Source organism: Octopus bimaculoides, chromosome 23 (assembly GCF_046866305.1).
Source record: "Octopus bimaculoides isolate indiv1 chromosome 23, ASM4686630v1, whole genome shotgun sequence".
Taxonomy (NCBI): domain Eukaryota; kingdom Metazoa; phylum Mollusca; class Cephalopoda; order Octopoda; family Octopodidae; genus Octopus; species Octopus bimaculoides.
This window is the reverse complement of record NC_142950.1, coordinates 14229913-14255860: the sequence shown is the minus strand read 5'-3', so window position 1 is coordinate 14255860 and position 25948 is coordinate 14229913. Positions and strand designations below refer to the sequence as shown.

At 37.8% G+C, this 25948-nt stretch overlaps 1 protein-coding gene across 2 annotated transcripts; it reads left to right on the top strand.

The window, feature by feature from the left end:
- The first annotated feature begins 1877 nt into the window (after positions 1 to 1877).
- LOC106870848 (eukaryotic translation initiation factor 3 subunit I) lies at positions 1878 to 24705 on the top strand. Of its 2 annotated transcripts, none has more exons than XM_014917081.3 (9): positions 1878 to 2017; positions 14073 to 14253; positions 14744 to 14809; positions 16847 to 16996; positions 18065 to 18192; positions 20441 to 20551; positions 22509 to 22598; positions 23091 to 23257; positions 24570 to 24705. In XM_014917081.3, exons 1-9 carry the CDS (start codon positions 1994 to 1996, stop codon positions 24649 to 24651), a joined length of 999 nt encoding a protein of 332 aa, XP_014772567.1. In that variant the 5' UTR covers positions 1878 to 1993; the 3' UTR covers positions 24652 to 24705. The 2 variants fall into 2 exon arrangements, with proteins under 2 accessions (XP_014772567.1, XP_014772568.1); XM_014917082.3 differs by lacking the exon at positions 1878 to 2017 and adding an exon at positions 2282 to 2417.
- Positions 24706 to 25948: the final 1243 nt, after the last annotated feature.

Below are 25948 nucleotides of genomic sequence, written 5' to 3'. Positions count from 1 at the left end.
GTGACTTTTTGGGGTAAGCGAAAGCGAAATCGGGATGACACCTGTGCCCAGCGTCGCCTTTTTGGCACTTGTGCCCGTGACATGTGTAAGGTTTTTCGAGCGAGATCGTTGCCAGTGCCCCTGGACTGGTTCTTGTATGGGTGGCACATAAAATACACCATTTTGACCGTGGCCGTTGCCAGTACCGCCAAACTGGCCTTCGTGCTGGTGGCACGTAAAAGCACCCACGACACTCTCTGAGTGGTTGGCGTTAAGAAGGGCATCCAGCTGTAGAAACTCTGCCAAATCAGATTGGAGCCTGGTGTAGCCATCTGGTTTCACCAGTCCTCAGTCGAATCGTCCAACCCATGCTAGCATGAAATGATGATGATGATGATGATGATATATATATATATATATGCATGAAATTTTGAATTTAGTTCACAGACCCCCCAATACTACCTTTGCGGACCCCAGGTTGGAAACCGCTGATCTAATGCATTGTTTCTCCAAGGGCACAGGCAGGTCCTTCTATGAATGGCCTGGAGCTTTTGAGGACTGAAAAGGGGCAGACAACTTGTGATGTTCAATAAAAACTGAGATGGTTTTGAATCTGTCAAACATCATAAAGAAAGTTGGCAAGTTTGTAAAGGCAGCAGACTAGCAGAATCATTAGCATGTCAGACAAAAGGCTTAGTAGCATTTCTTCCAGCTCTTTACATTCTGAGTTCAAATCCTGCCAAGGTCAGCTTTGCTTTTCATCCCTTTAGGGTCCAAAAAATTAAGTATTACCAGTTATGTATTGAGATCAATATAATCAACTTGTCCCCTACCCTCAAAATGACAGCCCTTGAACCCTGCAATGGACAAGCATTCTAGTCAGTGGAATGCTGTAATCTCAGTTACTTTTACTCAATAGAAACCAGGTAACTGGTCTTATGAGTCCTGGAGATCAAGAAAAATAAAACACCATGGCAAAGAAAGAAGAAATATGTAGATGCAATTTTGTGTTCTCCATTAATAAGGGAGGATGGTGGTGATCTTCTAGAATTCTTCTGCTCAGCATCAATGTAAGAAGCATTGCTGGCTCAGTTGAGCTCTTCTGCTGCCTCTCCACAATCCATCATGCTGCAGTCCCATGACTTTGCCGTATCCTTGACAGGGTGGCTGGGCTGAATGGGTGCTATACCTTGCCAAAGGGCAACCCGTAAGTATGCAGGGCAGTCGTCACTGTGTGAGACATTTTCAAAATACTCACATACCCAAAACTAATAATGCATATCATATAATGCATTCTTTGACTTCAGTCAGTGGACGGCGACCATGCTGGAGTATCACCTTGAAGAGTTTTAGTAAAACAAATTGACTCCAGTACTTATATCTTGTTCAAGCCTGCTATTCATTTTATCCTTCTCTAATGTCTAACCTCTAAGTTATGGGGAGGGGTGCATAAATAAACTAACATCGGGTTATGGTACTCCAGCATGGCCGCAGTCCAATCACTGAAACAAATAAACGGGGGAAAATGAATAAAAGAAAATTCCAAACCATCTGAAACAATCATCTAATCCCACCTTAAGACCACAAACATACATTCCTTTATGTCAAACACGTTGACCGCAGCACAATGACAAAGGAAAAAAATTCTTCCGCGACCACCACCACCAAACGGACTATGATGATTCCGGTTATTGTTTAAGACAGTAAATGTATAAGACTACATTCAAAGATCATCTAAAATACTTCTTAAAGACTAATTAAGGAAAAATAACCTTTCTTCGTATTTATTGCAACAATTAGTGTTTTTTTAATATTTTTCAATTAAATAAATGAGATGAGTCAAACAAGACTTACTCCACTTAGCGTTAGACCGGCGTAAAGAATTTTAAATTACTCTCGCTTTATATTACCACCCGGTCATTTGAAATCGTGATTAGATTATTGATTGTAAGCAGATTGGTGGAGATGGTATAAGCGTTGGTGGAGTGAAGACTAGGGTGAAATCGATTTCGATATGCCCATAGTTTGTAACTGGAAGGTAATTTTCAAGATCTTATCCACTTCTGTCCCCTCAAAATATTTATTTATTTATCATATTTTAGCCATGCAGCAACAGCATATGAAATCAGGTTTAGGCTACTCCGCCACATCCGGAATGCGTAGTGGTGAGTTAATTATCACGCAGTCGAATTTAGAATACATTACACAAACGTGCACACATACATACATACATATATACACACATTATGTATATGTATATATATATATATATATATATATATATATATATATATATATTTCGTTACAATCTCTCACGTCTGCCGGATATTATGACATAGAGGTAGTATAAAGTACATACACCGGTATCAGCACATGCGCACTCTTCCTCTCTCGTGCTTCTCATCAATCGCCGCATTTTCTGCGACATCTCCAACATGGTAAGACGGCTTTTATATCTCTTTAACTTCCTTAATCAATTTCTATCTTGCCTTTCACTGCTGCTGTAGACACGTTTTATCCCCTACGACACTTCTTCTGCTCGGTAAATACATCGATTATTGTACATTGGTGTACATTTATGTAATGCCATGCCGTGCCGTTCTTTCTTTGACATGAAGTTCCTGTTGAGATTAGAAACAGAAACGCCAGGATCCAAGCTGGATATTCATCTTACTTCTACTCTTATTACCATTATTAATTTAATTAGCTATATTCACAGACACCTCCAAAATAAAGAGGTACTCCACATTATTCCTTTCTATCTATGTGTGAACACTTCTCGTTAGTTCGACGTCCATACGGCTCACATCATTCAAAACTGCACAAATCGTGTCGACTAATGCTGAATTAAGTGTTTAAATCCATCAAATCACATTATTTTGTTTGTAGAAATAAATCTGAAAAAAAAAATGGTGTCCTATATGTTCCCCTATATATATATATATATATATATATATATATATATATATATATATATATAGTGTGTGTGTATAATATTTATACACGCTATAATAAACCTGTTATATGCAGCTGTAATGTCACCAATATGTTTATGTTAGTGGCGACTTATTTAATTCACTGAAGTTAGAAAGAAAGTAAAGGCGAAATTACCCCCAGTGATTATTGTTTAAATATGTATTTGGGTAATTTTTCAGATTAACACAGGGTTTGGGTTAGGGAATTTTACTGTTTATAAGTACTCCATATTTCGGCTGTGTAACCCTGTATGATTTTTTAAAATTCGAAACAGAGTGGAACTTTTGGGATTTATGTGGGGGTGCGGTTAAAAAAATTATAAACATTTTTTGCATAATCGTATGAATTCCCGTGTGTAGAACAAAAATTTCCTGAAAATTCCCCCAAAATAAAGTTATGAGGGATTATATGGGGTGCTTAAACTAGAGAATTCTATCTCGTGTGTCGAAGAATCGGAAAAAATATCTGCTTGTATATTTGTCAGAGTGAGTATATTAATCAAAGTATACGGTATTATTGACCCATTATCTATATATATATATATATATATATATATATGTATATACACACACACACACACACACTACTTATACAGGCTATACATACATGGATAATTTGTGTAGTCTCCACAGCTTTTTTTATATTTATAAAATGACTATTTATTTGTACACATTATGTTTCTGGGATAAAATTCTATGTCACAGTTATATACTTTTGGTAGGAACCAACTAAAATGCATCTGTCATGGTTCTCTACCTTAGCCCACTGTTCGAACAGCTGGAGGTGCAAGAAAGAGCAAAAGTATGTGTCTGTGTGCACAGGCATGCACGTGTGCACATTTTATTTTAAAGCCACTTTTCAGAAAGTATTACCTAACTTAAAAATAACTTTGTTCTTTTAAGCATATCAAAAATTTTATCAGGTAATTTCATAATTGATGTTCATAAAATCGAGTTTGTTCTAGTTTCACTTTCAATTTCAGCTCAATTAGTTCTTTGTTTTATTGTGAATCCCAACAAAATACTTACAGACCAGCAGATAATCAATGAAAAGCATACAATTACGATACTGGCTCAATCTTTGTTGGATTCAGCGACTTGTATTGCTTGATGGGTCCTCCATGGATTGTTAAAGAATTTTTACATGTGCCCAACATGCAGTGTAGACTTATAGAGGAAACATTAACAATGGTAGTATGTGGTTCTGCAATACATGCAAAAACAAAGCAAGCATTCATCAAAGGAGTTGGTTTGAAAATAGCCATTTAATCATCATTTAACATCCATTGTCCATGGGTTGAACAGCTTGACCAGAGCTGGAGAGCTGCACCAGGCTTCCGTCTGATTTGGCACAGTTTCTACAGCTGGATGCCCTTCCTAATGCCAACCACTTTACAATGCATGCTGGGTGCTTTTACATGGCATTGCACGCACACTTCTATGTGGTACCAACACAGGACTCTTGCAAGCCAATCCTCTTCACCAGAAGGAGTGGCCATAACACTTCTACTGTGGGGTGTGGCTCTTCTTGAGTTAAGCAAGGCACCAGGTATCTCGGTCCTTTCATTCTTCTGTCATATTGCTGAGCCTATAACTTCTCTCAAGAAAGACATTTCTTGTAAGGTTCAGCGCAGCAAGAATACTTGTGTTGATTGGTGCAATTTCTGCCATGAGTTGTGTGAAACGTGCTTAGAAGACAATTCTCAGTAGATTGAAGGGATTTACAATAATGACAAGCCTAATTACCATGGAGGTGGATGAGTGAATTCTCAAGAAGGTTCAGTGGTGAGAAAGTCACTGGATTTTTTGGTGGCATGGAAAGACAATCTAGAAAGTGTTTTCTCATCGAAGATCTGGACTGCAGTGAGAACATTTTGCTTTGGCACAATCACACTTCAGTGGGTTTTGCCCAGCACCCATATCGTTAGCAATGGCAGGTGCTCCTACAACAATATTTACCAGTGGGCAAATGGCATTTATACTCATTCTGTTGTTGTTCACAAGCAGAAATTTTGGATCCTCACACTCAAATTTATGGATGCATACAAAACAGAAAATTTGCCACCAATTTGGAACAAACAATGTGCACTTCCCAAACTATCTCCATAAGTTCATTTGGCAAAACTCTATTCAAAATAAGATTTTTCCTCACTTTTTACTCCTTGTTCAGTTATAATTATGAAATCATCATCAAATGTTTTATTGAAATAAACTAAACTTTTTGGATTACTATGATTTTACAAGCATAAAATAGGAAATTACCCTTAATTATTCCACAGAACTATCTTTTATCTTTCAGTTTTATTTATTCATTGGACTGGATCATAATGGGGCATCACTTCAAAGAGTTTTAGTTTCATAAATCAACCCTACCCTTATTGTTTTTTGTTTTTTTTAATCTAGTACTTTTTCTCTTTCGAACTACAAAGTTATGAGGCATAAGCAAACCTTATTTGTCAAGCAATTGGAGGCAGACATTCACAATGGATTTCTTTCAGTTTCTTTCAACCAAATCCATTCAAAAGGCTTTCGTTGGCCCAAGGTGTTACATAGTGGGACTGAACTCAAAACCATGTGGTCTGGAAGCAAACTTCTTACTACACAGCCATGCCTGCATCTGTTTGTGGTTGAATTTTTAAAATAACTGATTATTAGAAAATGGATTATTTTGTCTTCATATGTGATATTACTTGTTAGGTGAGAAAATTAATCAAACAGATTCTAAGGCTCCATGTTATATAGAATGTTGGGAAGTAGTTGTATGCCCTGCTAGAAATAGCAGCCAGGCGTAGGTATGTGGTAAGAAGCTCACTTCCCAACCACATGGTCCGGGTTCAGTTCCACTATGTGGCAACTTGTGCAAGTGTCTTTTACTATAACCTCAAGCTATAGTAGAAGACAAGGCTGCCTCTATGCTGATGACCTTGCTCTAATAGCTGAATCACTACCAGATCTAGAGAAATGTGGAAGCACGGTCTAGAATCAAAGGGCCTTGGAGTCAATCTGGTAAAAACCAAAGTCTTAGTAAGTAGGAAGGCAGACAAACCACAAATCCCCTCTGTAGGAAAGGTGTAGGTAGAAACTCCATAAGATGTACCCAGCGTAACTATGGACACATAAGAGGTGCAGCAATATCAAAGGATAACTCTCAGAGTTGACATTAAGAAGTGCATCCAGCTGTAAAAACCATGCCAGATTAGATTGGAGCCTGATGCAGCCTCCTGGCTTGCCTGCCCTCAGTCAAACTGTCTAACCCATGCCAGCATGGAAAGCAGATGTTAAACTACGATAATGATGATGACACAAATAAAGGGCTTCTTTCAGTTTCCATCTACCAGATTCACTCTTGCCACACGTTGGGACTGAACTTGAAGTCACATGGTTGGAAAGCAAACTTCTCAATACACAATCATTCCTGCACCTATAGGATGGAATAGCAGTCCATCACAAAGTTAACTCCAGCTATTGCTGCTGCTGGTCGAACTCATTATCAGCCAAGTGAACTGGAGTAGCAATAAATGAAATGCTTTACTCAAGGACACAATATAATTCTCAGTCCAAGGATCAAGACTACAAGCATACAATTGAGTCCCACACACTAAATACTAGGCCAAGGTCCCTCTGAACCCAGGCAGGGAGGTCCATATAAGATTTTTGAGGGTCCACACAAGCAAAATAGTAAATGAGGGATCTACAGTAGTATTTTAACCCTTTAACATTCAAACCTGCCATATCTGGCCCAAATATTCCACCTGTTTTGTGTTCAAACTGACCGGATCTAGCCTTTCACACCTAACCTTCAATTTCTATTCTTAAAGTAAAACAATTACATCATCAAAATTTAGAAGCTACAAGGTAATCATCCTCATCATCATCATCCTTTAACATCCATTTTCCATGCTGACATTGATTGGATGGTTTGACCAGAGTTGGCAAGCTGGAGGGCTGCACCATGTTCCAGTCTGATTTGGCTTAGTTTCTATGGCTAAAACAATATGAATAAATAAGCATTACATTTGACAGAGTAATCTGAATGCTAAAGGGTTAAGGATTCTTTAGCTGTATTTATTGCAAGAAATAGCTAGGTTTCTTTCCCTAATGCTTTACATAGCTAAACATGTCTCAGAGAGTGCTGAGGCAAACCTACACTGTTAAAATCATCATCATTTTGCATCAGTTTAGATAATGTGTGTGTGACGAGCTTCTTTCAGTTTCCATATCAAATCCACTCACAAGGTTTTGATTAGCCTAGAGCTGTAGAAGACGCTTACCCGGGATATCATGCAGTGGGATTGAACCTAAGGCCACATGGTTGGGAAGCAAACTTCATGACCACACAGTCACACAGGTGCCTATGGAGTAAAAGACTAGATGGTCACAACTGGAAGGTCTTTCAACATCACTCTACTCAGTAAGGGCTAACCCGGGGCTAAACACCACTGAGCCAAAATTTGGCCTGGTTTCTATGGCTGGATACCCTTCCTAACACCAACCCCTTCAAGAGTGTAATGAATGCTTTTTATGAGCCCCCAGCACGGGATGCCAGTTAGATGACTCTGGCATCAGCCACAGCTATGCTTTCACTTGGCTTGGCAAGTTTTCTCAAGCACGGCATATCGCCAAAGGTCTCGGACACTTATCACCTCTATGAAGCCCAACATTCAAAAGATGGTTTTTACATGCCACCAGCACAGGTGCCTGTTACGTGAAAACAAAATTAGAATTTTGAAAGTGACATCTATAAAACTGATTTTTAAACATTGAATGCCAACTGGGATCCACCTGATTAAAATAGGAATCGGAAGGTCGTAATTAGAACATGGTTGGAAACCACTGCTCTAAATACTTACCCACACATCCTCACTTTGTAAGAATGTTATACTCTACCAATACAATTGCTTTTATCATCATTTAATGTCTGTTGTCCATGCTGGCATGCTAGAGGGCTGCACCAGACTCGATCTGATTTGGCCTGGTTTCTATGGCTGGATGCTTTTATATGATCCTGCCACGAGTGCTTTCACCACCAGAAGGATCCCCTCTATGTTTAGCCCCTTGTGGGCAATAAATAAATAAGAAGGATCAGTTTTAACACTTCTACTTTTTAACTAATTAGTTTGGTGGTGTTGTAATAAGGATTGTTATCAGAATTTGTTGGAAGCAGCAGTAAGAATCAATTTGGAAAAAAAACTAGTCTGATGTAAGAGATGGACCTTCAATTTGTGCTCCAAGAAAGGGTCATATATAAGGATTACCTCTTCCTAAGTCTCATGACAGAACTGCAGACACCACCAACCTTTACATGGTTGCTGTACCTGCTATAACTAGCAGCCAACTATTACTCAACCCTTTGGCATTTAAATGAGCCTTATCAGGCTCAAATATTTTACCTGTTTTATGTTCAAACCAGCCATATCTGGCCTCTCACGCCTACTCTGCAATGTCATTCTAAAAATAAACAATCGCATCATTGAAATCTCAAAGCTATGAGATAATGCATGATTAATTCAAAACAGTGTGAATAAACAAACATGAGCTTTAAATGCTAAAGGTTTCAATCACACTCTAACAGCTTAAGTAAGGAAACAACTTGTTACATAATGTGTGTGTGTGACGAGCTTCTTTCAGTTTCCATATCAAATCCACTCACAAGGTTTTGATTAGCCTAGAGCTGTAGAAGACACTTACCCGGGGTATCATGCAGTGGGATTGAACCTAAGGCCACATAGTTGGGAAGCAAGCTTCATGATCACACAGTCACACAGGTGCTTATGGAGTAAAAGACTAGATGGTCACAACTGGAAGGTTTTTCAACATCACTCTACTCAGTAAGGGCTAACCTGGGGCTAAACACCACCGAGCCAAAATTGGAGCCTCAAGTTGTCATTTGATCTGTTAGAAATAGCAGTCATATATATTTCCCTCAAATTATACCATATTGTCTTTGACATGGTCAAATCTGAATTGCCTTAGGTGTGGCCTCTCAGTCTAAACACTGTCGGTAGTGTTGTTTATTTCCTGTTTGGTATTGAATCTGTTTTGTCTGTCGTCTTCCTCCAAATGTCATTAGATAGTTTCACTGACCTAAAACGTGCAGTTGTCATTTTAAAGTATTCTCAATGCACACACTTAACACTACTTTTCACTTTCACTCACTCATTTCATTGCATAGACAGAAGCATTTATTATGTTCCAAATGTCATCTTGACCTTTTTGTTACCATGGTATTTTTTTTTTTTAATAAAGTTTTGATGCACATTTTGTCTAAGAAGCTTGCTTTCCAGTCGCATGGTTCTGGGTTCAGTCCCTCTTCGTGGCACTTTGTGCATGTGTCTTCTACTATAGCCTTGAGCTGACCAAAGCCTTATGAGTGGATTTGATAGAAACTGAAAGAAGCCCGTCTTGGTGCATTGCTGTACTCAAGAAGACCCATCCTCTACTGCAGAATTAATACCAGTGCTGGTGCACATAAAAAGCACCCAGTACACTCTGTATAGTAGGTCATGTTAGGAAGGGCATCCAGCTGTAGAAACCATGCCAGAACAATGGAGCCTGGTGCAGCCCCTGGCATTACCAGCTCTGGTCAAACCAGCCAATCCATACCAACATGGAAAATGGACGTTAAATTATGATATTTATGTGTCTTTCTGTTTGTCTCTCCACCACTACTTGGCAACCATTGATGGTATGTTTACGTCCCCATAGCCTAGTGGTTCAGCAAAGGAGACTGATAGAATAGGTACCAGGCTTAAAACAAAAATAAGTACTGGGGTCAATTCAACTAAAAATTCCCCAAGTCGATGCCCCAGTATGGCCACAGTCTAATGACTGAAACAAAAGGAATAAAAGAAATTTGTTGAGACCAATTTTGGAATTATTTGTTGTATATTCCAGAGGAATAGAATTCTGTACAAACTTGTGTTTCTACTCTTTAGCACTCAGATTACTCTATCAAATGTAATCCTTATTTATTCACATTGCTTTGAGTTAATCATGCATTATCTCATAGCTTTGAGGTTTCAATGATGTGATTGTTTATTTTTAGAATAACATTGTTGGTTAGGTGTGAGAGACCAGATCTAGCATAAAACAAGAATAATATTTGGGTTGGATAAGGCTGGTTTAAATGTTAAAGGATTAATTTTGTTGAAAGGTAGGGTTCTTAGTAATGAGAAATGAGTCCAGTAGGAAGATGGAAAAACTTCATAAACCACAATTTACAGAAGTGAGTGGAGGCAACAGCGTATTTTTGCCTTTTATTCTACTAGCTGACCCCTTGCTGTCAAAAATGACGGCTGATTGTAGTATTTTATATATAAATATATGGATAGCAAATCAAATTAATACACTTGTCAATGGTCACAGATACATTCACATACTTCTCTTATATATGCACACACATACATACATACACGCATATACTCACACAGAGTTGAAACGCTGTTTGATTTTTCTTTCCAGCGTTGAATGTTCACCAGTTTGCCATCTTTCCTTCCTTCCTTCCTTATTCATCTATCACCCCTTCCTTTCTCATTCATATGTTATGACAGAAAAACACAAGTATTATTAGATGTTCTACAGTCACAAGATCTGAAAATTCGTGGGGGAAGGGGGGGGCTAGTCAATTACATCAACCTCTGCCCAACTGGAGCTTGTTTTATCCAATCAACCTCAGCAGAATTTGAACTGAAGTCCCGTCCTCCACAGCAGAAGTGTTATGGTTGCATCCCCTGGTAAAGAATCCTGTGCCAGTGCCATGTTAAAAGCACTCAGCACACACACACACACACTGTAAAATGGTTGGCATTAGGAAGGGCATCCAGCTATAGAAACCAAGCTAAATCAGACTGGGTCCCGGTGCAGCTGGCCAGCCCTGGTCAAACCATCCACCCATGCCAGCATGGAAAACAGATGTTAACAGATGATGATGATGTAAAGACAGATGAAATACCACTAAGCGTTTTGTCCAGCATGCTAATTCTACCAGCTCACTGCCTTAATAATAACCCTTTCTCCTGTGGGGAGAGGGCTGGTTGATTACATCGACCCCAGTACTTAACTGGTACTTATTTTATTGTCCCCTAAAAGGATGGAAAGCAAAGTCAACCTCGGCCACATTTTAACTCGGAATGTAAAGATGAACGAAATGCTACAAAGCACTTGGTCCAAGATGCTAACAATTCTGTGAGGTTGCTCATTTCTTGCTTTTTAGAATAGTGTATTCTTTGACTGGTCCATTCTTTGGATAAGCTCACTTCTGTATCATTTTAGTAATAGTAGTAAGAAATGTTCAATCCAAAATATCAGTGGTTCAAATTCATGACAAGACCATTGTCACCAAACTATTTTCATTCCGAAATAGGCAGCACTTATAGTGGCATACTTTTGTTATTCTCAGGACTCTGGTTTCCAATTTATATTACAAAATACTGATTTTCATATTAAAACCATGGCTGTGTGGTAAGAAGCTCACTTCCCAACCACATGGCTCCAAGTTCAATCCCACTGCATGGTACAATGGGCAAGTGTCTTCTATTATAGCATTGGACCAACCAAAGTCTTGTGAGTGGATTTGGTAGACAGAAACTGATAGAAGCCCATTGTATATATATATATATATATGTATTTGTTTGTCCCCCACTTGGTGGGGACAAATGGTGATTGTGTGTTTATGTCCCCCGTAACTTAGCATTCTGGCAAAGGAGACTAATAGAATAAGTACTTGGCTTTAAAAAAGTCATGGGGTCAGTTTGTTCAACTAAAAATTCAAGGTGATGCCCCAGTATGGCCACAACAATGACTGAAACAAGTAAAAGATATAAAAATTGAATTCATATCAAAATATGAATGAGAAGAGAAAATATTTTTGCATACAATGATTCTATAACTAGGAAAGTATTTGAAGATGTCTGACTATGATTATATGGTGACAGGCTTGGGTGTGTGAATGAGAAGTTTGCTTCCCAATCATCTGTAGTCCTGGGCCAACAAAAGCCTTGTGAGTGGATTTAGTAGATGGAAACTGAAAGAAGCCCATTATATATAGATATACATAGTTATTTGTGAGGGGTTATCAGTTTGGGCAAAATACTTCATAAGCTCTCAGTTCACCAGGCTTCAGCTGGATTTGAACTCAAATTGTAATGAGCCAATAGAAACCATGCAAGGCATTTTTTGTTACACTCTAACCATTCTGCCAGCTTGCTACCTTAACCCTTGAGCATTTAAACCAGCCATATTCAACCAAAATATTGTACGTGTTTTATGTTTAAACTGGCCAGATCTAGCTTCTCACACCTACCCTACAATGTCATTCTTAAAATAAAACAATCACCCATTCGAAATCTTGAAGCTACAAGATAAATATTACATTTGACGAAGTAATTTGAATGCTAAAGGGTTAAACCAGCCAGATCTGGCCTCTCACACATACCATACAATATTATTCTAAAAATAAACACTCACATCATGGAAATCTCAAAGCTACAAGAAAATGTATGACTAATTCAAATGAATTTGAATAAATAAGCATCACATTTGATAGAGTAGTGTGAATGCTAACGAATTAAATGGTCTTTAATTAAGGCACAAGACCAGCAATTTTGAGAAAATGAGGTAATCAGAACCATCAACTTCAGTGGTACTTTATTTTATTGACCCTTGAAAGGATCTAAAGCAATGTTGACCTCAATGGAATTTGAACTCTGGTTGTAAAGAGCTTGTAGAAATACTGCAAGACAATTCTTTTCCAACACTAATTATTCTGCCATCTTGCTGTCTGAAATGTCATTAATAAAGAAAATGTTATTCTACTAAATCATGCTGAATTCTTGATTAATTTTGAAATTAACTGGAACAGTTAGACAATGTATAGAAATATAGAAATATCATTACTGAAGGGTTAACCTTTAAATATCACATTCCTCTTTTTTGCATTTCTCTGTAAATTTAAAGGCTTTCCAACAATGTAGGAAATTGACATCATTATTCTGATGACATGCGAGCAGAATCATTAGCACATCGGGCAAAATGCTTAGTGGCATTTCATCCGTCTTTACGTTCTGAGCTCAAATTCCACCAAGGTCAACTTTACCTTTCATCCTTTCAGGATTGATGAAGTAAGTACCAGGGAAACACTAGGGTCAATGTTGTATATATATACACACACACACACACACACACACACACACACACTCACATGTAAATGGCAAACAATGAGAATGCATGTTCAACGCTGCGTTGATGGATGGTTTCTTTATGTATTAAGGCTACCATTGGTTTCATGTTAAGGAATATCTCAACTGGTGTTTTAATCCTAAATAATAGAGAGGAACACCAATTTTTCTGTGATTGGCTAGAATAATTGTTGAGATACTTCTTAACATGAAACCAATGGTAGCTTTGATACACAAAATTCATTTAACATTTTGGACTCAATTTGGGTATAGCTATAAATAACTGAATATTTACAACTGTTTATAGCTTTATCTGCTTTGAATTGAACTGTTAGAAACTCATTATTTTATGTTCTCTCTGAGTTTCTAAATTCTTAAGATGTAAAATATATTTATATAAAGCAGTTATTTATCATCATTTAACATCCACTTTTCCATGTTTGCATGGGTCAGGCAAAATTCATTGAGGCAGATTTTTCTACAGCTGGATGCCCTTTCTGTTGCCAACCTTCATCAGACCTGTTTTTCACATAAAACTGGAAACAAACAACACTGCTTGCATGACGGCCATGCTTGTTTACAACTATCGTGTGATGTCATAGCAAGGGTACACATACACACTCTTATACATGTGTATGTGTGTGTGTATATTTATGTGTGCATGTTGCTATCACCATCAGGCAAGCAGTGTCCTTCCTTTCCAGCCTTCCCTGAAAAGATGTCTAGTCATGGGAGAATATTACCTTACTTGGAAACAGGCAAAGGTTCGTGACAGGAAGTGCATCCAGTTGTAGGAAAATCTACCTCAACAAATTCTGTTTGATCCATGCAAGCATGGAAAAGCAAACATTTAAATGATGTTGATAGGATAAAACAAATATGTAATATATATATATATATATATGAATATTTTTATTTTGTTTTTCTCTCTCTCTCTTTCCAGAAACCGATATTACTTCATGGACACGAGCGGTCCATCACGCAAATCAGATACAGTCGAGAAGGAGATTTGATTTTCTCTTGTGCAAAAGACTCCACACCAAATGTCTGGTTTTCCCTCAACGGTGAACGCCTGGGAAGCTACCGTGGACACAATGGTGCTGTTTGGTGTCTAGATGTGGATTGTATCCTTTTTCTTTAAACTTATTTCTTATAATCAACACCATTAATGATATATAAAGTAACTGGGTCAGACTTTGCATATGACACACCACATGAATATATCAGTCATCAGTCACATAAAGCCACATGGTTAAACCTTAGCCAATATACTTCACAGTATATCAATCATTTGTCACAAAGCCACACGATTAAACTTTTGACAGTACACATCACAGAATGAATATATCAATCATTAGTCATATAAAACCAGGAGATTAAATCTTATACAATACATACCACTGAATATATCAGTCATCAGTCATATAAAGCCACAAGATTAAACTTCAGCAAATGTAAACCATTCTAGCATGGAAAAAATAAAAATTAGCAAAAAAAAAATACAAAACATGAAAACATTCTCTGAAATTCCTTGAATACTTAAATGTCATGTTTGGTGCTTATGAGGGTGGTTGTTTGGATGTGTGATATTATTTCTTTAACAAAATCATTTAGGGTGCACCCAGAAATTATTGACTGGTTCAGCTGACAACAGTTGCCGTTTGTGGGACTGTGAAAAAGGTAAAGCAATTTTCTCACCTTCTTATGTTGTAAGCTTTCTTCTTTAACAGCAGGTCAGTCTCGATTGAGCAAAAGTGTTCCGGCCATGACCATCTTGTTTTGTTTCATTTTGTTTTTCTCTCAGCTATCATAGATGCAAGTGTGACTGTGTGCTAACAAATTTGCTTCCCAACCACATGGATTCGGATTCAGTTCCACTGCATGGCACCTTGGGCAAGTGTCATTTATTATTATCCCAGAGCAACCAAAGCCCTGCGAGTGGATTTGGTAGATGGAAACTGAAAGAAGCCCAGTGTGTGTGTGTCACTCATATAGTAACAGTATAATTTGAGGAATATTTGGCTGGTATTTCTAGCTGGTTGAGTGACTGCATAGAGCTTCTTTTGTTGGGAGTAGCAGTAAGTGTGATGTGATTTGAGGGAGATTTGGCTGCTATTTCTAGTTCTTAATATGATTTAAAACTGCATCCAGTGGTGGGGCCCTGGTTCAGGAGTTCCAGAGCTTTGAGGAGTATGAAACCACCTCTTAGCCATATTGATCCCAAGTCTACTCCAGTAGCACCTGTCAGGGTCCCAGTTTATGGGTTAGATAGCATGTAAATAGAAATCAGATGGGAATAAGGGAATAAACAGCTCCAGACCAAATCATGGGTGGCCCCTTGGCAAGACCCAGTACCAGGTAACCACCCAAACCGGGCTTACATTGAACTCATGGGTTGCAACATGATAGAATGTGAACTATTTAGGCAAATATACGGACCTTTGTGATTTGACGGGCAACATTTTTTTATGTAGTGTTTTTGGTACCGAAACACTTTCAAACTTCGTATACTTGTATATTTTGTGGTATAGAACAGATAATAAATTTTGTATTCGAAGTTATTTCACATTAAAAATTGTCTTATTTCGATAATTTCAACTAATCACTGACGTCTATTCAGTTGAATATAGTTACTGCTGTGACGGTGTATATGGTATTAATCCCCGTTAGTTCTGACATTTCCGATAAACTAGAATGTTCGTAAACAAAGGGGAAAAAGCCATCAAAATACTTGAATATTGCCTGCACTTGTTATTGGAGCTACCAGAATTATTAATGCACCTCCACCAAGTGCTTCATTTCCTAGAAATAGCAGCCAAATCTTCTTCAAATCAAACTCTAGTTTAGGGTTCGGGTTTTAGGGTTAGGGTTATGAGTGAGGTTATGGGAAAAATATACACACACAGATACGCACAGCGTAATTTATTATATAAACAATATATGCGTATAAATTACGATTAAACCGGACGAAATATGTCACAGGGAATAACATTTTTATGACCGACCAGCGGTAACTGTATTCAGCTGAATAGACGTCAGTGATTGGTTAAAATTACAGAAATACGACAACTTTAACATGAAATAACTTGCGATGTACATTTTTTTGTTAAGAAGGCTAAGAGAAAAAGTTGTTTTGTATGACACATTCTACCAGTGTCTCAAGTTTGAAAGTGTTTCGTTAAGAAAACAAGTGTTGCCCGTCAAATCACAAAGATCCAAATATACTTACCAAATCAATGGCAAAAATCTCTTGGTGCTGAGCAGATCAACAGTCAACAAACTGTCAGTGACCAGGCTAAACCAGTTCAGTTAGTGAACTACTTACTATCTCATCTGTAGTTGTGACATGCACAGATGAGATATTTCAGCTACGGAAAGACCAGTGTGACTAAAACCCAAGTTAGACAGAAGTGATGCATCAATCAATTCAGGACTTCTGGTGTGAAAGAGTTACGTTGTTTTGTGCATGTTTTGGGCAAGTCACCTGACCTGGATGGATCTAGCCAGTTGTCTGCTCAGAACTTCTCTTGTTTGGGGTAACAGTAAAGGTTTTGAGGGTGATTTGGCTGTTGTTTCTAGTCAGTTGAGTGACCATGTAGTAATACCTTCATTGACTCTTTCTCGTCTTCTTCATTATAGACCCTCAGAGAGACAGTACCAATGAATGACTGCCTATGCTTTTGTCTGTCTTTTATCTGTTGTTATTTGCTGTTTCAGGTGTTGCGTTGGTCACTATTCCAACTAGCACAGCTGTGAGGACCAATGGATTCTCATACAGTGGTCAGCTGATTATGTTCTCCACAGATACCACCATGGGCCATCAATGTACCATACACATATACGACAGTAGAGATGATTCACAAATCAGTAAGTACACACAATGATACATTATTTTCATTCTATTTAACCCCGAGATCAGTTTTGACTAAGTGTACATGTTCATCGGTCAGAATGACAAGAACCATCTGGTCATCATGGATGAGGGAGGACTTGTTCTGTGTCTTTGTTTCAAGCACTAATTCTCAACTGTTAAAATTTATGTGCAGTAAATTAGTTATAACTTCTACAATGCACAAAATGTTTTAACAATATTTTTAATACCATTCCTTATATTTAATTATAAAAATATAGTAGTTTTTTTTAACCCTTTAGCATTTAAACTGGCTAGATCCAGTCTCTCGCACCTACCCTACAATGTCATTCTAAAAATAAACAATCACATTATCAACTACAACCACCTCTGTTTAACCATAACCACCTTCCTGTTTAAATCCTCTGATGCCAACCCACCCAAGACCACTCCTTGGTTCTATGATACAAAATTCCTGTTTTAAAATATTCTAAATTAAAACCTTCCATCAAAATTTCATGTTGACTTATGTTCCAAACACCAGCTTAATCTTAAAACGAAATTATTTTACCAACTTTTCTTTATTTCAACAATTAATTGAAACAAAGCCATTGTATTTCAACAGAAATATGATAACAAAAGGTTTAAATATTGTATGACTCTATCCATCTACGTGTTCTGTAAGTCACCTAAGACCTTCCCTGTTTCTATGATACAAATTTTATGTTTTAAAGTAATCTAAATTAAAAACTTAATTTACATTCCAAACACCAGCTTAATAATAATGACAAAGTTTAAAACAAAAGCTGTGTTTTTCAACAGAAATATGCTTACAAATGGGTTTAAAACATCTTTGGAGTAGACAAAAGACCAAATCTGTTCTTAATGCTCTAGACTACATATCTATAAATAGGTACCGTGAGATGGTGCATCAATGCATTAGTTGTCTATAGGTATCTCATTAATTAGGAAAGCTGAATGTTCTTTGTCTCTGTTTGTAACCTGCTGAATGGATCTGATAAAATTTGATCTCTTGACTCTGATTCCAATGCACTGGTGACCAATATGTTTCTTTATCTTCCCAGCAAACTGCAAGCCTGCGAGAACCGTAGAAGTTAGTGATTCCAAAGTTACCTGTGGCCTGTGGGGCCCTTACGACGAATACCTGATAACAGGCCATGAAAACGGAGAATTGAGACACTATGATATTAAGGTATGTCCGTCTGTAAACCCCACCAAAGACTTTCTGGTGTATGTGTACTGGAGAACAGAACATGATACAACTTGATTATCATCATCATCATTTCAGTGTCCATTTTCGCCATACTTGCATGGGTTGGACAGCGTTGATTGTGGCAGCAAGGAAAAGTGCACATAAATAAATATATATATATATATATATATATATATATATATATATATATATATATATATATACACACATGCACAGGCGTGGCTATGTGGTAAGAAGCTTGCTTCCCAACCACATGGCTCTGGGTTTAGTCCCACTGCATAGCACCTTGGGCAAGTGTCTTCTACTATAGCCTGTTGTATATATATATGTATATATTTGTATGTGTGCGTTTGCCCCCCCCTCCCCCCACCATCACTTGACAACCAATGCTGGTGTGTTTATGTCCCCGTAACTTAACAGTTTGGCAAAAGAGACCGATAAAATAAGTACTAGGTTTACAAAGAATAAGTCCTGGGGGTCAATTTCTTCGACTAAAACGCCTTAAGGCGGTGCTCCAGCATGGCCACAGTCAAATGGCTGAAACAAGTAAAGAGAATAAAAAGAAAAAAAAAATGTATGATGTGTGGTAATGCTTCATCAAGTAGAAAAGCACTTGATCAGCTGAGAGAGGAAAGATAATCTCATAATTAAAAACAAAAAAAAAAAAACCCCCTTTTTTTTTTTCCAGCTGCCCAGTGTTTCCTGGTCAAAATGCTAATTTATTCTGCCATTTATCAAGCTGAAAACAAGACTGTTTGTCAGTTGCCTTTTGAGCAGATAACATTTAAACAAGAGACACTTGTAAAGAAATGAAAAACACTTGGGAGATAACCAACGTTACAATAATTCGATGTCAAGCAGACATAAACAAGATAATGTTTACTAAATGTCCAGTGGCCTATTTTTATATTCCAACAAGATGTATTTCTTGAAATGTGACGTAGAGAAAAAAATCTCGTTCCTCAAATTTATGTATTCAAGTTTTTAAGAGAATTAGTGTAACGTTGGTTATCTCCCTTGTGTTTTTCTTTTCTTTACCAGCATCTCTCATTTGAAACGTTATCACCTCAAAAGACAACTAACGAACGGTCTTGTCTTCAGCTTGATAAATGACAATAAATAATCGTTTTGATCAGGAAACCCTGGGTAGCTCTATTTACAAGATTTGTGGGGTTTTTTATTATAAGATTACATATATATATAGGCGTAGGAGTGGCTGTGTGGTAAGTAGCTTGCTTACAAACCACATGGTTCCGGGTTCAGTCCCACTGTGTGGCATCTTGGGCAAGTGTCTTCTACTATAGCTTCGGGCCGACCAAAGCCTTGTGAGTGACGGAAACTGAAAGAAACCCGTTGTATATATATATATGTATGTGTGTGTCTGTGTTTGTCCCCCCAACATCGCTTGACAACCGATGGTGGTGTGTTTACATCCTCGTAACTTAGCAGTTTGGCAAAAGAGACCGCTAGAATAAGTACTAGGCTTCCAAAGAATAAGTCCTAGGGTCAATTTGCTCGACTAAATGTGGTGCTCCAGCATGGCCGCAGTCAAATGACTGAAACAAGTAAAAGAGAGTATATATGTGTGCGTGTGTGTGTGCATCATCATCATCATCGTTTAACATCTGCCTTCCATGCTGGCATGGGTTGGACGTTTTGATAGGAGCTTGCTAGGCAAGAGCCTGCACCAGACTTCACTGTCTGTTGTGGCATGGGTTTTTACAACTGGATGCCCTTCCTGATGCCAACCACCCAACAGGGTGGAAATCTATATACACACACACACACACACACACATACTTAAGTGTTATGTTTGGTGCTTATGAGGGTGGTTGTTTGGATGTGTGATATTATTTCTTTAACAAAGTCATTTAGGGTGCACCCAGAAATTATTGACTGGTTCAGCTGACAACAGTTGCCGTTTGTGGGACTGTGAAAAAGGTAAAGCAATTTTCTCACCTTCTTATGCTGTAAGCTTTCTTCTTTAACAGCAGGTCAGTCTCGATTGAGCAAAAGTGTTCCGGCCATGATCATCTTGTTTTGTTTCATTTTGTTTTTCTCTCAACTATCATAGATGCAAGTGTGACTGTGTGCTAACAAATTTGCTTCCCAACCACATGGATTCGGATTCAGTTCCACTGCATAGCTATTGACCCCTATATCGATATATAACAGCAATGACAATCATCCAGCTTGTGTATTCATGGTTTTCTTTCTCTTCCTCTAGACTGGTGATCAAGTTCTCACCGTTGCTGACCACAAGCGATCAATTAACGATATTCAAGCATCACTGGATCAAACCATGATAATTACTGCTTCAAAGGATAACACTGCCAAGGTTGGTATCTCCCAACTCTTCTGCTCATTTCGTCATTGCCATCATGACAGATGTCTTGTAGGTGGAACTAGAACTAGTATTTCTTTTACTGTTGCAGTTGTATCTACAGTACACCTCTTTACCAATGCAGTAGTCAAGTTTCTCATCAAAATTTCATGTTAATTTATATTTCAAATATTTGCTTTATAATGACAGTTATTTTACTAAACTTTTAATTGAAACAAATGCAGTGTATTTCAACAGAATTCTGTTAATAAAAGGGTTAAATATTGTATGACTCTATCAGTCTATGCATTCCGTGACTCACCAAAGACTATCCTTTGGTTCTGTGATACAAATATCCTGTTTTAAACTGATCTGAATTAAAACCTTCCAATAAAAATTTCATGTTATATTGTAAACACCAGCTTAATAATGATGACAATTATTTCACTAAATTCTTCATTATTTTCAAAATTAATTGAAACAAGAGCTGTATATTTCAACAGAAGTATGGTAACAGAATGGTTAGCCCCTTAGCATCCAAACTGGCTATATATTCTAGTTGTTTTCTGGCCAGATCCTACCTCTCCCATATATCCTACAATATCATTCTAAAAAATAATCATGTTATCAAAATCTGAAAGTCACAAGATGATTAATTCAAAATAATGTAAATCAATAAGCATTACATTCAACAGAGTAATCTGGATGTTACAGGATTAAATATGTGCATTGCTATTAAAAGTATGTCTGTTTACTACTGACAGCCAGCATGTGGAGGGTCTCCTGGGTGAGGGTCTGCTTTATACTACTTTACAAATGTGGATGTATTGCTAGTAAACCATTAAACATGTTCCTGTTGATTATTATTATTATTGATTTCACATTTTGGCACAAGCCCAGCAATTTCGAGGGAGGAGGTGATCGATTACAACAACCCCAGTGTTCAACTGGTACTTGTTTTATCAACCCCGGAAGGATGAAAGGCAAAGATGACCTTGGTGGAATTTGAACTCAGAATTCCACTGAGATCAACTTCACTTTTCATCTTTTCGGGGTCATTAAAATAAGTACCTGTTGAACACTGGAGCCAATGTAATCAACTTACCTCCTCTCCTGAAATTGCTGGCCTTGTACCAAAATTCAAAATCATCATCATCATTATTATTATTATTATTATTATTATTATTATTACTTCACAACCTTCATGGTTTCATTCAATTTGAGCATTGTTATACAGACATTCCTGTGAGTCAGACCCAACAGGACCTGACCTGGTCACAATTCTCTCCGTTCACTTCGATGAATGAAGATCCAAGATGCAACTGCACATTGTAAGACTGGAAAGCTACCATCAGTCTGTGTGTAGTGTTAGTCCATGTCACACTATGCCTGCAAAAATGACAGGATGGTCATTGCTGGAATGTCTGATTACAGATCTGCTTGATCAAGGCTAACCTAGGGCTAAACAACAAGTATTACCATAGTGTGGTTGTCTGTCTGTTCAGTTTACCATTTCAGCCGGGCACTGGGTCCAACCTTTTCACCCTCAAAGGATCTGTTTTATTTAAATGAATTTTTCCTGATGGAACCCCAGCAATTGAAAGAAGTTTCTACTCAACAAATTCCTAACCCACAGATCCCCAACACCCCCTGGTGCTACCATTGTTGGCCCCAAACAGTTTTTCAAGATTGTAGGTCAGGAACTGCTGCAATATTTATATTAAGCTTTGGGATTGTCGCATTCACACTTATCCCTCCTCCCCATTCATACAAATACACTCTCTCTCTCTCTCTCTCACTCACACACACACACACACTATCATTCCCATCTCTCACACTCAGTCACTCACACTCTCACTCTCTCTCATACTCACAGACCTTCTTGTTTGATTTGTTGCACTGAATCCAATGCATGAACACCATCACAGCACTGTAATCTCTCCCTCTCTACCCAATCTGTCGTCCATTGCAGCTCTTTGATTCGAGTTCCTTACAATTGATGAAGACCTTCAGAACAGAACGCCCGGTCAATTCAGCATCCATGTCATCATTGAAGGAACACGTGAGTTATCGGATTTTATTTCATCATCATCATCATCATAATTGCATGGGTCAGGTCGAATTTAAACTAGCCGTATCCAGTTTTATGTTCAAACCAGCCAGATGCTCCTCTCACATCTCTACAATGTCATTTTAAAAATAAGCAATCCTATCATCAAAATCTCAAAGCTAAGAGAGATAATGTAATGATTAATTCAAAGCAATGTGAATAAATAAGCATTTCATTTGGCAGAGTAATCTGAATGCCAAAGGGTTGAGGCAGATTTTCGGCAGCAAGATGCCCTTCCTGCCACCAACCCTCACCTGTTTCCAAGCATTAATGGCATCAGTCTCTCCAGTTTTGGTAGGCCTGCAAAGGGCATCAAGTACTGCTCCTTCTTCAAGTTCATCATCATCATTAGTATTTTAATGCTAATGATTCTGTGAACTCGCTGCCTTCAGTAATAATAATAATAATAATAATTACAATGATAATGATGTGTTTGTGTTTCAGGTGATCCTTGGAGGTGGACAGGAGGCTATGGAGGTGACCACCACATCAGCCAGGGTGGGTAAATTTGATGCCCGGTTTTTCCACTTGATATTCGAGGAAGAGTTTGGCCGTGTCAAAGGACATTTTGGACCCATAAACAGTGTTGCCTTCCATCCCGATGGCAAAAGGTAAGCTAGCACTCTCTGTCTGTCTGTCTCTCTCTCTCTCTTTATCCCTCCCCCCACCTCTGTTTCTCTTGCTCCTCTATCTCTCTGTCTTTGTGAAATATGCAACTAAAGATAGTAGGATGTGTTTTGAGGAAGATTTGTTTACCATTTCCAGTAACTCAAAAAGTTTGATGCTTTAGCATTTAAACCAGCCATATCCGGCTCAAATATCCTACCTATTTTATATTCAAACCAGCCAGATCTGGCCTCTCACTCCTACCCTACAACTTCATTCTATGAACAATCAATTGCTTCTCTGAAATCTCGAAGCTAAGAGATAATGCAAGGATTTACTCAAAACAATGTGAATAAATAAGCATTACACGTGACAGTGATTTGAATGCCAAAGGGTTTATGGCTCCTCTCTTATTTGTGGTGTGTGTAGAGAAAGCCTATATCTTGTTGTGGCCCTTTACTAGGGTCAGTAATGGATTTGTTTTGTGGTGTGGATGTGTGTCTGTTTCTTGGTAGGGTTCAGATTTGTTTATTATGTTAGGGGTTAGTCCTTCACAAAGTGACAAGTCTTTCATTCCATGTCTTAATAGGGATGAAAGGTTACGTAGTTACTGTTGGATTAAAACTCTACAACTGATGGGCTTTGGAAACACGTCTTGCTTCATATTAGCTCTTTGCTTCCCAACCACATGGTCCCAGGTTCAGTCCCACTGCGTGGCCCCTTGGGCAAGAGTCTTCTATACCCTGCAGTTGACCAAAGCCTTGTGAGTGGATTTAATAGACAGAAACTGAAAGAAGCCCGTCGTGTGTATGTGTGTGTGTATATATAGGTATGGTGATGCAAAAAGAAAAAATAGAACTCAAAATATGAGTAAATGAATATTTTTGCTAATATTTATCAGAAGCAAAAGTTACTTAAGGTCTGAGGGTTTCATGTGTTTGCTCTTATCAAGAGTGACAAGTACCAATACATGAAACTCAACTCTTGAGTCCCTCTGTTGCTTCTGCTAAATATTAATACAAATATCTGTGTTTGTCCACCACATGACAACTGGTGTTGGTTTGTGTCCCTGTGACATAGCGATTTGGCAAAAGGGGTTGATAGAATATGTATCAGGCTATGTTGATTTGTTTGACTAAACCTTTCAAGGTTGTGCCCCAGTATCACTGCAGTCCAATAACTGAAACAAACAAAAGATGTCTATATATATATATATATTATATATGGGTATGTATATATTTGTGTGTGTGTGTGTGTGTGTGCGTCCATTACATTTCCTTATAGATTTGATCCTAAAGAATTCTGTTTCTGTTACAGTTTCAGCAGCGGTGGTGAAGATGGTTACGTGCGAGTGCACTACTTCGACCAATCTTATTTTGACTTTGAAATGGAGATTTAATTCTTTTAAGAATCTGTGGAGAATAATGGCTGCAATAAAGTTATGTTTACATCACCTTCTTGTTGCTGTTGATATCATTCTACAATTCCAGGTGATAATTGTTGCTGCTGTTGTTGTTGGTCTATCGTTCCAGGTGAACTCTTGAGATGACTTTTGATCAAAGGCATTCTTAGCTGAGACCATTTTGTCTTTTATGCAGGCATAGTCAATCTAAAACTACATTATTTAATGTATCCTTCTTTGTCGTTTAGCCTTAATTAAAAATATTCCAACTGTGACCATCCTGTCTTTTATTCAGATTTAGGTCTACAAAAAGAAAATCATGTTGAACCCCTGGTCATTTTTTTTTTTTTTTTTTTAAAGACTGAAATGTAATTTGGTAAGATTTAGCTGCTATTTCTAAAAACAACAACAGTGTTACCATGGCTACAGAAGCCAGCTACCAGGACAAAGGCAATAACAACAATATCCCTTTTTACAAGGACAAACATCCCTGAAAGTTTCATCCAAATTCATCCAGCGGTTCTTGAGATATCTTGTCCACAGACAAACAAAATTGACTGAAAACAATGCCTTCGCTAAGGCAGAGGTAATAAAGTACAAGACAGTGGCTCTCATGGCTTCTGATCTTAACTGACTGTAAGTGTTATCACGTACATTGTTTTATCTTGGTATAACCAGTTGAGCATGTCCCTTAGTGGCTGATGATATGAGCATCTCTGATCCCAAGCAGAAGTAGTTGGGGAGAATCATAGCCATGTGTTGAGAGGAATTCTTTGGGATTTGGGTAATTCACCTCTGGAAACATGAATTTCGTTCAACATCCTTAAACAACCCTTATTCAGGGACCTTTTGAGCAGGATGGGCTATTCGACTTGAAGAAAATTCTATATATATATATATACACACACACAAAGATATAAATATATACATTCATATACAAACATGCATATCAATACATAATGAAAGTAATTGAAACTGAAACCATATAATAGTGAAAGTATTAATAGAGATGTTTCACTTTTCACACGTAATCCAGAAACATTGTAAGAGGTAAGAGATTGCTCCAGGCTCGCATTAGCCAAGAAGTTGATAATTTTTTTTTTTAGCCCACAACACTGCACAGACCTTAATTAAAGCATGTGTAAAATTTGAATGAAATCCGTTGGGTGATTCTCAAGTTTTAGTGATTCACACAGACAGACATTCTCAGTTTTATATATATTTAGATACCAGGCTTTAATAAAAAAAGTACTAGGATCAATGCATTAGTCTAAAAATTCTTCAAGGCAGTACT